This window comes from Periplaneta americana, chromosome 16, assembly GCF_040183065.1.
Source record: "Periplaneta americana isolate PAMFEO1 chromosome 16, P.americana_PAMFEO1_priV1, whole genome shotgun sequence".
NCBI lineage: Eukaryota > Metazoa > Arthropoda > Insecta > Blattodea > Blattidae > Periplaneta > Periplaneta americana.
In genome coordinates this window covers 168,486,586-168,502,391 of record NC_091132.1, presented here as the reverse complement: position 1 = coordinate 168,502,391, position 15,806 = coordinate 168,486,586, and the positions used below count along the sequence as shown (strand labels likewise).

Sequence of the window (15,806 nt, the reverse complement as noted above, 5' to 3'; positions counted from 1 at the left end):
AACTAGTATAATCACAGTCTAGTATATAGTCACGTAGCTTGAGTTGATGAGAGTACTGGGAACAATAGACTGTGCCGGTACTATTTCGCATTGTCAGTCATGAGGTCTAATGGTCAGCAATTATCTATGGATGCATATTCCCTACGAATTGAGCTTCGTGATTGTATATACTAGACTGTGGCATGATGATGATGATGATGATGATGATGATAATAATAATAATACTTAATTACAAATGACTTTTAAGGAATCAGGAGATTCACTGCAGCCCTCATATAAGGCCGCCATCGGTCCCTATCCTATGCAAGATTAATCCAGTCTCTATCATCATATCCCACCTCCTTAAAATCCATTTTTATATTATCCCTCCATCTATATCTCGGTCTCACCAAAGGTCTTTTTCCCTCCGGTCTTCCAACTAACACTCTATATGCATTTCTGGATTCGCCCATACCAGCTACATGCCCTGCCCATCTCAAACCTCTGAATTCACTATTCATAATTATGTCAGGTGAAGAATACAATGCGTGTAGTTCTGCGTTGTGTAACTTTCTCCCATTCTCCTGTAACTTCATACCTCTTAGCACTAAATATTTCCTAAACTCCTTATTCTCGAACATCCTTCACCTCTGTTCCTCTCTCAAAGTGAGAGTCCAAGTTTCACAACCATACAGAAGAACTGGTAATATACCAGTAACTGTTTTATAAATTCTAACTTTCACCTTTTTTTGAGAAGAGACTGGATAACAAAAGCTTCTCAACCGAATAATAACAGGCATTTCCCATATTTATTCTGCGTTTAATTTCCTCCCGAGTGTCATGTACATTTGTTACTGTTCCTCCAAGATATTTGAACTTTTCCATCATTTCAAAGGATAAATTTCCAATTTCTATATTTCCATTTCGTACTATGTATTATGTTCTGGTCATTGACATCCCAAACATACACAGTAGGTGCATAGACATGAAATGAAATGATTAGCCTAAAAGTGTCCCGTTAAGGGCAAAGGCCTCCTCCTATAGAGGGAGAGCTCTATTTGTCTCACGCGGTGAGCTACTCCGCGTAAGAGTGGAATTATTCACTTGGTTCACATTCTGCACACTTTGGTATTGTTCGCTTGTTTCTGTCGCACGCTGTTCACTTGTCTTCTTACGTTTTTTCCAGTATTCCCTATGTCTTGCTCTGCTTGACCAATGGCTTCCTACACGTTCACTGAAGAGGTCGGCCCATCTTCTTCTTGGTCTTCCGCGTGATCTTTTGCCAATGCGGGGATCCCATAGTGTGACTGTCTGCGTCCATCTTCCGTCTCTAAGTCGTGCAACATGGCCTCCCCACTTCCATTTGGTGTTGGTGGCTTGCAGTGCTGGATCTTTAATTGCTGCCATCTTTTGTAGCACTTCGTTTGGAACTCTGTCCCTCAGTGATAAGCCTAGTATCGTTCTCAGCATCTTTCTTTGGCATATTTGGAGACTGTTACGAAGATTGGCAGTGAGAGATCATGTCTGACACCCATACAACAGTACAGGACTTACGCAGGTCTCCAATATTTGTATTCTGAGTTTCTTGCTGAGTAGTACGAGGAACTTGAGAGTCCAGAATGCCTTCCACGCGAGAGAAATCCTTCGTTTTATCTCCTTCTCTGTCTTCTGGTGGAAGGAGACTAGCTGTCCTAGGTATACGTATTCAGACACGTATTCTGGTACATAGAACGAAAACTAAATACCACTGAAGGCAACGCAATAAATATTTAGATAGGGCTACTCTCAACAAAGAAAACCAAATGGTCACTGAAAAAAATACGATATATTTCAATTATACGATGATACTTCGTCATGTCAGACACAATAACCTCAATACTTACCGAGCCACGAGGTCGCTTGTGACGGATAAGGCATTAGACTTTGCCAGGTAACTGCACTCTTTAAGAATGCCTCATGACAGAATGCAAGCGTTTACCTTGTTAGTCGTTAGCTAATTGCTGGCATAATAAAAATTCAGTATACATTATGTACATTACAAACTAATAACAGAACAGATTAATCTTATATATAAAAGTCAATGTGGCTATGTATGTATGTATGTATGCAGGGGCGGACGCAGGATTTTTTTTCGGGGAGGGAGTTGAGGAGATAGTAAAAATGGAGTAATGGGAAATAAGTTTATATACTCACAATTTGTTTTCGAGTCACAAACATTTACAAGTTGGCCTGAGTAGCGTAGTCGGTACAGCCTTCTGTGCTCGAAATTGCGGGTTCTACCTCAACCCAGCTCGATGGCATTTAAGTGTGTTTAAATGCGACAGGCCTCATATCAGTCGATTTACTGGGATGTAAAAGAAGTCCCGAGGGAAAAAATTCCGGCACACCGCGACGCTGATATAACCTCGGCAATAGCGAGCATTGTTAAATAAACCATAATTTTTTAATTTTAACATTTACAATGACTGCAATACAAAAAGAATGGCATTTACAGAAGAAGGCGACGAGCTTCTTAGACATTTCGTCCAGTACTTCATGAGCTTTTACTTCTACATTTTTATGTATATACATCAAGGCCAGTCCATTTAATCTGTCTGCTCCCATCGTGCTCCTCAAGTAAGTCTTCGAATACCGCAATGTTGAGAACGACCGTTCTGGTGTTGCTATAGTTAAAGGCAACGTGCAGAAAAGTTTCAGCGCCTTGTGAGTGCAGGGAAAAACAATTTCATTGCACCTGTTCAAAGATGATATAAAATCAGTAGTTATTAGGTGAAGATTTTTCTGATCAAGAAAATTTCTTCTCCACATCATCAATTTATTGAAGAAAGACTCTGGTGATGCATCAACATCATTGGGCCGCTGATCACTACAGCCTCAACAGCAGTTTCTAAATCTTCATCTGATGCTCGCACTGTTTTTAGGGAGCAAAGTTTGTATGGAGTTTAGGATTCCCTTATGATTTAAAAACCTGTCCTTGAGCTGACTAATGAAATAGTCTAAGAAGAGAAGGAAAATTAAAAGCCTGAGATACCCTTCATGACTCTGTCTTGAAGTAAGAACGCTGTGTTTGTCTCCCTGCAGTTCTTGGAATTTAACACTTTAGCAAAGAGAATTTATGTGGAAAACTCTCTAATTCCTATGTACATTCACGAATTAAAATTAATATTATTTTTGTTTCTTGTTTCGTATTTTTCTCAAAATTTCGGGAGGGGATATATCCCCTTAATCCCCCCCCTTGCATCCGCCCCTATGTATGTATGTATGTATTCGATACAAATCTACACGCTTTGACTGATATTTGCCAAAGTTTTCACATTTAACCTTCATAACCCGGAGAAGAACATAGGTTACATTAAAATTGGACAGATGGACGTTAAATTAATTAAAATATAAAAAATAAAAAGACATAGTTCAAATATTCATGTATAATATTAAATGCTAAAGCTTCTACAGTCAATTGTTCTTTATTATTGTTTGTTGCATTCAACATCGAGTTTCACGAGGCCTTGGAAATTATAACACGAAATTATATTACATTGTTGATACATCATGAAGGCTTATATGTAGAAGACAATACAATAAGTATATTTACGCAGTCCAGGATCGTATGAGTTTCTCGATGCAGTTGTACATGGTGAGCAGGCTGTGTTTATCCAACTGAATTCTTTGAAACCCAAGGATTGCTATTACGTAATTGAATACTTAATATTGAATCACCAATGGTACTATTACGAAATATTGACAAACCAAAATTATGCAATGGAACGAGAATTGATGAGAAAAAACTCATGAAAAACGTAATAGAAGTGACAATATTAACTGTCAAAACGAAAGGAGAAGATGTTTTCATCCCATGTATTTCTATGACACCAATTAACATGCCTTTCGATTTTAAGCAACTGCAATTTTAAAGTGACCAGCATTTGTAATGGTCATTTATTAAAATGAAGCTCAAGGACAGTCGCTCAAAGTTGCAGACATTAACTTAAAAACTGAGTGTTTTTCACATTCTCAACTATATTTTAATACAAAGCAGTGAAAAAAAAAAGATTTTCACATATCAAAAAGCACTTCAATGATAATTTTGTCATGTTGCTAATGTAGTATGTGAATGTACGTAAGCCCAATGAAAATAACACTGTATTAATTCTAAAATATACACATTGTTATTCATGTCCGAAAATTTATTACTGCGAAATTCTATCACTATAATCACGTTGCCAATGTAGGACGTTATGCATTGTGGAAAGAGCAATCTCTTAATTTCCAAAATACTGTCTTACATCTCTCGGAATATTTAGTCTTTATGTTAAAAGATGACTTCTTGCGAGTTTATATTGTATTTGTATTCTGTATATAAAATAATAATATAATTAATATGTTTTGAATTTGTGAGATCCATTTCTTCATAAGTTCATTTTTCTTGATTCAACACCAGGTCCTTTATTGCAAATATTAATCAATGGAGATGAAATTTTCACTGCAAATATATATGAGGTAGCTATATGTTTTTATGAATTTATTTTGTGAAAAATGTTCCTACTTTATCTTATTATTATTATATTTTTATGAATTATAAGAAAAATCTAATTTAAATAGAAATTTAAAAAAATTGGAAGTGGATAAGAGAGACATTTAAAAATGAATGCACATAAATTTCTATTTATTGGGAATATAACAAAAAAAAAAGCAGCTTAAAAAGTGAGATCTTAACAAAAACTTGGGTTTTAAAATATTTCCAAAAAGAATATAGAAAATCAAAAGCCAAAGATGTTTGGGAGTTCAAAATTTAGATCTGTTAGTAAGCGTAGTCTCAAAATTTGGTTAAAAGTGATTAGGAAAAAAGAGGTCATGTTTAGTGGAGCGTACCTACCCTCAAACGCTAAGAGCTTGTGTGCAATCGTAAGTGAATTTTGAGATTTCGGGATACAGTGAAACATTTCCCACATACATCGCACTTAAACGGCTTCTCGCCGGTGTGATGACGAGCATGAACTTTAAGATAACTTGAATGTGAGAAACTTTTCCCACAATGCGTGCACAGGTATGGCTTTTCCCCAGTATGGCGGCGCGCGTGAAGTTTGAGATAACTGGAGTCTGAAAACGACTTCCCGCAGTCAGTGCAACTGAATGGCTTGTCGCCCTTATGCCGGCGCACGTGGACTTTGAAATAACTGGAGCCTCTGAAAGACATTCCACATTCAGTACATTTGAAAGGCTTCTCGCCGGTATGAACGCGCGAATGGATTTTCAGCGTACCAGATTGCGTGAAACATTTCCCGCAGTCGCTGCACTTGAATTCCTTCTCGCCTCGGTGCAGACGCTCGTGACCTCGCAGATATCTCGAGTCTGAGAAAGACTTGCCACACTCCGTGCATGTGAACGGTTTCTCGCCGGTATGATTCCGTTCATGGGCTTTGAAACGATCCGATCTAGAGAAGCGCTTACAACAGACGTCACACTTGAATGGCTTTTCCCCCGTGTGTTGGCGAGCGTGCCTCTTTAATTCCCCTGACTGCGGGAAACATTTCCCACAGTCCTCGCACTCAAAAAGCAATTCACCCGTGTGGATACGCTCGTGTTTCCTTAGAGTCTTCAATAAAATAAAACACTTCCCGCAGACGTCACATTTAAATGGTCGTTCCTCCGAGTGACTTTTGAAATGTCTTTCAAGTGCGATGGAATTGGCTAAAATCTTGCTACAAATATTACATTTGGCTGCACTGTCGTCTGTGTTTCTTGTATCTTTTCTAAGATACTTATCATCACTGGAACTCTCATAAGACGGTTCATCTGAGAACTCAGCATTTATGGCACTCACGTGATCTTCTTCTGCAACTCTGTCGTAAAGTGACGGCACTCTATTGTCATTGGTAACTGCAATCCTATGATGAAGACATGCTCTCAGACTACGATATTTATAAATAGGATTTAACATGAATAGGTAAATATCCAAGGAAACATCTAAATATTAGAGATGTTTAACAGATTTTGTGTTTTAACTCGTTGTACTGTAGAGAATGATTTCAATTACTTCATTACATGATATATTACAGACAACTCAATATTATATAATTCATCATCTGGGACCTTGATGAATGATCTGGCACATTTTAAGGAATACACTAGCCGAAATCACTCCAGTACTGACAATACAGCATTAATATGAGTAATAAAGGTGGTGAACGTCATTTTAATAGTTATAGATGTTATAGAAATGAAAAATTAAGTATCTCTAATGGAATCTTAGACACTGAAGTTTACCTTAAACAAGTCAAAGCTAGTAGTGAATATGTAAGTTTTTCTGATACATTTTTATATACAGAAAATAACCTTCAACAAGTAAAGGTTAATAGTGAAAATTTAAGTTTCTCTCATTGAATTTTAGACACAGAAAATAACCTTAAACAAATGGAGATTAGAAGAGAAAATTTTAGTTACTCTCATTGAATTTTAGACATAGAAAATAACATTAAACAAATGGAGATTAGTAGTGAAAATTTAAGTTTCTCTCATTGAATTTTAGACACAGAAAATAACCTTAAACAAATGGAGATCAGTAGTGAAAATTTAAGTTTCTCTCACTGAATTTTAGACACTGAAAATAACCTTAAACAAATGGAGATAAGTAGTGAAAATTTAAGTTTCTCACACTGAATTTTAGACACAGAAAATAACCTTAAACAAATGGAGATTAGTAATGAAAATTTTAGTTTCTCTAATTGAATTCTAGACATAGAAAATAACCTTAAACAAATGGAGATTTGTAATGAAAATTTTAGTTTTCCTCAATGAATTGTAGACAGCAAATAACCTTAAACAAATGGAGATTACTAATGAAAATTTTAGTTTCTCTCAATAAATTTTAGACACAGAAAATAACCTTAAACAAATGGAGATTAGTAATGAAAATTTTAGTTTCTCTAATTGAATTCTAGACATAGAAAATAACCTTAAACAAATGGAGATTAGTAATGAAAATTTTAGTTTTCCTCAATGAATTGTAGACAGAAAATAACCTTAAACAAATGGAGATTAGTAATGAAAATTTTAGTTTTCCTCAATGAATTGTAGACAGAAAATAACCTTAAACAAATGGAGATTAGTAATGAAAATTTTAGTTTCTGTCATTGAATTCTAGACATAGAAAATAACCTTAAACAAATGGAGATTAGTAATGAAAATTTTAGTTTTCCTCAATGAATTTTAGACACAGAAAATAACCTTAAACAAATGGAGATTAGTAATGAAAATTTAAGTTTCTCTCATTCAATTTTAGACACACAAGATAACCTTAAACGAATGGAGATTAGTAGTGAAAATTTAAGTTTCTCTCATTCAATTTTAGACACACAAGATAACCTTAAACGAATGGAGATTAGTAGTGAAAATTTAAGTTTCTCTCATTCAATTTTAGACACACAAGATAACCTTAAACGAATGGAGATTAGTAGTGAAAATTTAAGTTTGTCGCATTCAATTTTAGACACAGCAAATAACCTTAAATGAATGGAGATCAGTAGTGAAAATTTAAGGTTCTCACATTGTAATTTTATACGGTACATATAAGATAACATTAACCAAAAGAAGGTTAGCTGTAAAATTTTTAGTTTCTACCATGGAATTTTAGACATACAAGATAAACTTAAAGAAACGAAAATTAGGAGCGAAAATTAAATTTCTCTTATGAAGCTTTAGTCCACAAAATATAATGGACTGTTCGTTTTGAATCAATTCCTTAAACGAGGAAGAAAATGCCGCAATATATTATGAAGTTGCGTCTTAAGGCATTACTTAACTAAGTGCAGACCAAGATGCTCCATTTACCTCGTAGACAAGATTTCATCCTCCTCTGATATTATTTCTTCCTTGAACTCCTCTTTCATTGCGTCCATACTGTATGACTCCTCCTGAAATTAAAAAAAGAAATAGAGACGCTATTCTTTTAAAAAAATAGCGGTTGATTATCTATGTTGGAGAAAAATCATAATGCAGAGGTCTTGGAAATGTTAGCATGGGATTTTCAAGTTTTCCATAGAAGGATTTTAGTGTCACTGTATTACATTTTATTATTATTCACTATCATCACCATCACCATAAGCATTATCATACGAGGCATGTTAGGAAAGTAAATATTATTTGAACGTTAAACTACGAGGATTTATTTTCAGAACATTTCCTTTCCAACAGGTTCATCTTAACATACATTAATTTCCTATATATTTTCCGCCATTATTGAGGCACTTGTTATAACAGGGTACCAATTTCCAAATCTTTTACTTCAGAATTTGTGAAGACACAGTTTCCCAGAATGCTCGTTTATTCTGAATTTAATATTGAACAAATTTATAAGTATACGCTGGTAAAATTGTATAATAAAAATCGAAATAAGTTTGTATTACAGACACATAATTATGACGCAAGACGAAATATTAATTCAACATTAGTAGAACCTAAATGTCTCACATCTGCTTGTCTAAAGCATAGCATTAATTTTGGCCCTCGGTTGTACAATGCTTTAACTAAATTACACCCAGAACTTTTAACATGAAACCCACTAACATATAACAAGAAAATTAGAAACGTGTTAATATCTTCAATTTGATTAAATAAATTTATAGACTATGTATATGAATTAATCAACCTATATTATATCACATATTCATTTTGTATGAGGTTTCGCCCACCTCATTGAATATGGCCACAAAATCATTTAAATATGCGCTCCTGCATATATGACTTGTATCGTCTCAAACGCAGGTAGTAAGGCCGTAAAAGCATTACGAGAGGGGTTTGGCCGGCGCCTTGGATCGTGTCCCGGCATAGCTCAGTTGGAAAGAGCGCTCAGCGCGCAGAGATGAGAGGTCCTGGGTTCTATTCCCGGTGCTGGTACGAATTTTTCTCATATTAAATAGTAATAATAACCTATATTATATTTGTATTCTATAATTTTGAAATATATATATAAATTGTCCTACTTTTCACGTGCGATATTATTCTTCTCTAGTGTTAATATTATATTATATAATTTCATTGCCGCTGAAATTTAAATTTTAGTTCCCATTTTATTTTATTTATTTTACTTTTGCTATATTTCTCTTATATTAATATTGTATTATATAATTTCTGTACCTGTAATTTTAATTTTATTTCCTATTTTATTTTATTTTATATTCTCTTATAGGCCTATTAATATTATATCTGAACTGCGACCGAACACGAGCGCAGCTCATTCGATCTCAAATTTTGTTAATACTACTGTATCTCCTGTTTTATACTGACGGTCTTACTAATAAAAACTCTATATACAGACGTTTAACTGTCTTATACTTATACAATGAGTAGCTCGTTTATAAGTGATGTGTAAATTCCTTACTAATAATCACTACATACGTCGTGTATAACAGTATAACTGTTACACAGCTACGTCATAGCTTCGTCATTACTTCGTTACGAAAGGTAATAGAATATCTGAGGTTCTCTACTGCATCCGGTAGAGCGCTCTAGTGTGGCATGTTAAATATCGATAGTACAACCGGCTCTAATCGATTACCACACTACATTTTGGTCAAAGAGTACAAGCTACAGCAATATTATTCTAATAATTCTATGATCTTTGGTTTGTTCTTCTGTGGTTACAAGGTAAACATCATCATAAAATAACAGTTGATACAAACAGCTGTTAAAGGGGCGGCCATTTTTTCCCTATATACAATGATTAAACAAGGGGTTTCGTGTATATAACTACTGCAAAGCAATTCCCATTGTATAGTTACAGCCTGTTTATACGTCCATAGCTTATTCACGGTTTATTAGTAACGTTTTCTGTCTCAACTCTGCATAAGTCTCGTATAAAAACTATACACGGTTTATTAGTAAGACTGTGATTGTATTATTTTATTTCTATTTCTCTTGTTTGTAATTATATTCTTTATTCTGTACATTTAAATTTAAATAAATAAAAATAAACATGCCATCAAAACAACTTCATTGCGTGTAGATTCCAAAATACGCACTGTATTTGTCTTGAATATTACAATAAATTTTACTACTGTGAACTATTTTCTTTGATTTCTTTTTTCTTTCATTTTTTTTTTAATTTGCATACAGATTTATTTATTTTGCACCTATTTAAATACAACAAGGAAAGAGGATGAAGGTTAACAAAATCTGGCAGGTTTCAGAAACACGACTCACCACTGGTTCAGACTTCGACACATCGAAAGTTAATGGCTCTGGAGTTTCCTCCAATTTCACCTCTGATTTGAGATCACAGCTGTGTTCCACGCTTTCTGTCTTCACCCGAGTTAAGTCCAAGTCTAGAAAGTTCCCATCCTGCATAACAGAGAGATCAATGAGCAACTTATATCTAGCATTACAGACTGCCTGGGTAATCTGCAGAATAAGAGAGAATTTATGAGGAAGAACATACAGAGAATCAGCGCTTTTTTTCAGCCGGAACGCGTTGCGGTAAACTTCTTGCCATTACAAATTCCAAGGAGATATATTTTATAAACGAAATTGAAAATTAAAATTGCCGCCACTGCCGAGTCCAAGAGTTTACATTTTATCATTATTATCGTTGGTGCAAAAGTAACTCATGCAATCTAGTGCTGCCATCTTCCGTTATTGATCCTGAAACTATACCTCGAAATCGCAAAATTTCCGTTATGCTTAAAATCGATAAGCTCCGTTTGGAACTTATTATAATATAAGGTATGTAAGCCTAAAATTTTTTTACCTACGTTTTTGTTGTATAATGTGATCGAGTGATAGAGTTCCAGTAAACTTTTTTCCAGAAACAAAACACTGCAGAGAACTATAGCCGGGCCAGCTTACTTCATACCCTAAGGGTGAAACTTAACCATTTTCCCATCTTTACTACATATGCTAATGGACTGTGGTGATTTTATATTTTGCAGGTTGAATTTTCTTTTGTCAACTTCGTTTCGAATTTCGATACTGGCAAATACTACAAACGATAGTCATCTTGTAACTGTTATATTGACAGCTGAGACAGATCTTGTCGGTACTGGAGTTCCACGAAATTATAATTGTACTAGATTTTTGAGCCGGTTACTGGAAGTTAGTGAAATTTGAACATAGAAATAATTAATTAATTAAAATCAGTATTAATATCAATACGTAATAGTTATTTTATTTGTTGCGTTATGGTTATAACTCAAGACTATAGTTAGATGAGTGTAAATAAATATAACGTGTGATAATGCTGGTGGGTAATTGATATAAATACCATTTCACATTTTAATGAATTCCTTTCATGTTTAGATATTTATTACAATAATGTAAAAAGAGGAAAAAACATGGCAGCGACTCCACCAAGAAAGCGTAAAGCGTGCTGCGAGAGTGGGGATAACTTCCCCTGCTGGCGTTCTGTTCCTTCAGATTTATCCGAAAGAAGATAATGAAGAAGGAATTATGCTCACGGAGACAGCAATTATAACTAGAATAGGAAAATTATTAGCATTAAGTATTCTTAAACATACATTTCATGGTGGTATTCATTTCTCGGAGTTAGTACTAATAATTTCATGTGGTCAAACAAAATACATTTTTAGGTTACGTCTTGTGAATCAACTGTTTAGTCAAACCAATGAATTTCATATTGCCAGACAAAATACCTAACAGGTTGATCTCTTTCTCGTATAGTTTGCCTACCGAAATATGTTACAAATTATTGAATTATTTAGAATAACCTTCCAACATATTTCAACTTATTATAACTTATCTGAAAATATGACATTAAAATAAAATAAATGACATTGGGGGGTTACCAAATTCATGGTAATATTACAATACTGTGACACTTTGCTGTATAACGTGCCTTCAAATACGACGTTACGATCAAAGACACAAACATAACCTAATTCGACAAATGAAATACGAAGTTAACAGGTGTTTCATCGTGTTTTTCATTTTATGACGTCACTTTAGTAAGTTTATTGGGTAATTTCCTCGAAGACGGGCAAAATCCAACATGGCTGACGAAAACTACAAAAAACGTTCTGCCAACTATGAAGTCCAAATGTCACTAATCATCGCAAAATCAAACATGAAAAATCAAATATATATTCATATTTTTAAAGAAGAACAAGCCCTGCAAAAAAATGAAAATACATTTAATTTTTCGCCTTTGATTTTTTTGGCATTTGGTGGCATTCGAACTTCATAGTTGGTAGTACTTTTCTGGCAGTTTTCGTCCGCACTTTACCCCCAAAAATCACTAAAACACAAAATAAAACATAATAATTTATCATTTTATCAAATAAAATTCAATTCTCATCGACGTCTTCATCGACAACCCCTTCACTTCCAGTACAAATGACACAGGCTTTAAGGAAATTTAACCTTAAACCATGCAGGCAACAAAGAACTAAACCAACACTTTGTCGTACAGTCAGCTTTGCATAAATAAACCACGTCTTTATACTGAATGAAATTCTCTTCGAACACTTCAGTAAATAATTCCTTTAAACCACAGAAAAACAGTTTTCTTCTCAACATTCAACACAATCCTTATTCACCAGCGAAAGAACTAAACCAAAATCGACACAAAATTTAATCAATAATTTCAGAACACGGTTTCCTTCCTTTCCCTCTTACTTCAAAATTCCAACCTTGTGCACACAAAATAAATTATTGGCACTGAAAAGTGGCTTTTCGTAAGCATGATGATGCGCATTCCACAAATGCAGCCAAATCTACAATGTAACACCACTCACGTCAAACAACCAAGAACAACAAGACAACGTCATTATCCATGAAAAATTAATGAAAATTCTAGAATAAATGATAACTATAACCAATCAAATCGAAAGAAAATCACAAAAATCATAAAATGAGGAAGTTTCAATAGCTTTAGCCATCAGACACAACATAACACCACTCACGTCAAACAACCAAGAACAACTGATAACGTCATTATCCATGAAAAATTAATGAAAATTCTAGAATAAATGATAACTATAACCAATCAAATCGAAAGAAAATCACAAAAATCATAAAATGAGAAACTTTCAATACCTTTAGCCATCAGACACAACATAACACCACTCACGTCAAACAACCAAGAACAACAAGACAACGTCATTATCCATGAAAAATTAATGAAAATTCTAGAATAAACGATAACTATAACCAATCAAATCGAAAGATAATCGCAAAAAAACATAAAATGAAGAACTTTCAATAGCTTTAGCCATCAGACACAACGTAACACCACTCACGTCAAACAACCAAGAACAACTGATAACGTCATTATCCATTCAAAATTAACGAAAATTCTATAACAAATGACAACTATAACCAATAAAATTAAAAGAAAATCACGGCGACACCTAGTACAAAAACCTAGAACTAACATGTAAAAGTCACTAAAAGATCACTAACATTTAACTCTGAAATAAAAAAGTTGGTAATACTATATTCAACCAAGTGCCCGTCTTCTATGAAATTACCGTTTATTGATATGATGTCACTAGTAGCGATTCATTGGTAATGTACAACACGTTTCACTTCTTTCGTGGGACAGAAAGAAAGAACCAAGCGAGATGGCGCAGACCGTAGCATTTGTGACTCGTATTTGGGAGGTCCTGTGTTCTAATCCCGTGGCTAGCCAATGTGACCGGGTTTTTCTTTGTTTCCCTCAGTCACAGAGGCAAATGCCAAATTGGAAATATACATACTGTAATTCATTACAGCCTCAGTCACCAACATCATAAACATTAATCAGAATCTAAAATCTATTACACGAACACAAGTCATCTACAAGACACAAACTGAACAATAGCACCTAATTGGTATACCCATAGATTCTAACACGTGATATGACCACAGATGTTAGTGTATAAATAAAGTTAAAAAAATACAACTTCATACTTTACTACAACGTCCACCAGTAAATTGTAATGTAAGCTTACAACACGATACCTTAGTAGAATAGGCCAAGGACAATGCTTGAAGACGCCATTCTTGGGAATTACGTTTTTAAATTAAATTGTATAGAAAATATTATACATACCAAATAACTGTACATAGATCTTATAACATTTAATGTTGGATTTTTTCAATCTAATATACAGCACACTTACGATGTATGACCTTATATTTTGTGACATAAAATGTTCCTCCTAAAACTGGACCTTACTTGATAAAACCTGAGTTGAATTTTGTAATGGTATCAATTCATATTGTGACAAATTGTCTGGTACGAATTGTCGCGATATACAATAACTATCTGAGATAAATTGTCGTACGTTCGATAAAATATTTTCACATTTATGCATTTGGCATATTGTTATATAGTACACATATAGACCTAAGAAACTAATGTCCTATTATTTACCTGTAAGAAACGCTTCTTCTCTTCTACATCCTTTTTATCACTATTCTCCGCAGCCAATGGGTCGACCTCAGGTTCCAGTTTTATTACATCCATTGCAACTGAAAGAAATCAATAAAAAGTTGATATTCATCTGCAGGATGCCAGGCTAATTTAGTGTGTCTACTATTTTCTCCGACATTACGAAACACTCTTCAAATGCATTATCTGGACCTACCATAAAAAAAAAGAATGACAATATTTCGTATTAATGTTAGTTTCTTATGAAGTTTATGATTTCAGATTCTTCTCCTATGTTGGTATCCCTGGTAGTGTAATTATGTTTCTACAATGTGACACATAGTGAAGGTTGGTCTGCAAGTATAGAGACCTGCTGTCAAATTATTTTTAAGTTTTATTACAATGAAAGCACTGCTGTTCTCTCATGTTCATATTGTGACAAGTGGCATTTGGAAGAGAAAGGCTCAAATATTCCAATGTAAACAATAATGAATTCACATACCTTCCAAAACTACGCCAAACAGAGATAAACACAAGAAATATCAACACCATTACCATTGCTGAAGCATGCTATGACGGAAAAAGAAAAAAAAAAGTTCGGTCAAGTTTTGGGGGGGGGCAATACACCCCCATGCACCCCACCCAACAGCCTGACGAAACTAACATTGGGTTGGAAGTCTTTCTATGATGCGCGCCTACGGTAAGTGCCAAACCGAACAAAATTCTTATGACAGATGTGAAAATTGGTCATGTGTATGTTGTGCACTAAATCAGAAGTAATAATAATATGTATAGAGGTCTCGGTACTCATTTCTCTCAGAACATAATAAAGGAAGCAAAAATTAAATGATAGCACAAAATAATAGAATGCAACTCAAGTAGAGAAAGTCGGTTTAATAATAATGTATCAAGAATAAAGTAATTGTAATGAATCCTATGTTCCAACAATCAATCCAAATATTGTATACGGCTGTATTAATGCAACAGAAGAAATACTCACGATATATAATAATTCATCCGAATACGTACGTTACGTAGCCCCAGTGAAATTTAACTCGTCAGATTGTATTATACAGATGAAAGATATCACGGCTTCCTCGATGCACCTATATCAGTTTAATCCAGACTTGAGTGAATTAAAAGAGCGGAATTTTCAAACTGCTTGAAGAGAAGCAAATATAAATCGACCATGGTACGTGTATCTGCTGTTTGAGGGGACAATATTCCTCTCTTCTATTAGCAACCCGATTTCTGCATTATCAGACATGCTACTCAGCAGATAAATTTCTAAGGCTTGTAAACTAAATTAATATGTTTGCATTGCATTTTATATTATATGTATAACTTTTGACTTATTCCTCACCTTAAAGATATAGTGCAGCTGTAAGATCAATGGAAAAAAATTTATGAAACGAAATGTACATGTGACAAGATTGCTTCATTTACAATCATGCAGAAGAAGAAA

General features: G+C 34.3%; 1 protein-coding gene across 2 annotated transcripts; it reads right to left on the bottom strand.

Moving 5' to 3' along the window:
- Window positions 1–3,060: 3,060 nt before the first annotated feature.
- LOC138691855 (zinc finger protein OZF-like) lies at window positions 3,061–15,431 on the bottom strand. Of its 2 annotated transcripts, none has more exons than XM_069814395.1 (5): window positions 15,342–15,431; window positions 14,345–14,442; window positions 10,177–10,314; window positions 7,807–7,889; window positions 3,061–5,864 (listed from the first exon to the last, which is right to left on the bottom strand). In XM_069814395.1, the coding sequence occupies exons 2-5, from the start codon at window positions 14,435–14,437 to the stop codon at window positions 4,862–4,864; spliced, it is 1,317 nt and encodes a 438-aa protein (XP_069670496.1). In that variant the 5' UTR covers window positions 14,438–14,442; window positions 15,342–15,431; the 3' UTR covers window positions 3,061–4,861. The 2 variants fall into 2 exon arrangements, with proteins under 2 accessions (XP_069670496.1, XP_069670497.1); XM_069814396.1 differs by having other exon boundaries at window positions 15,371–15,428.
- Window positions 15,432–15,806: the final 375 nt, after the last annotated feature.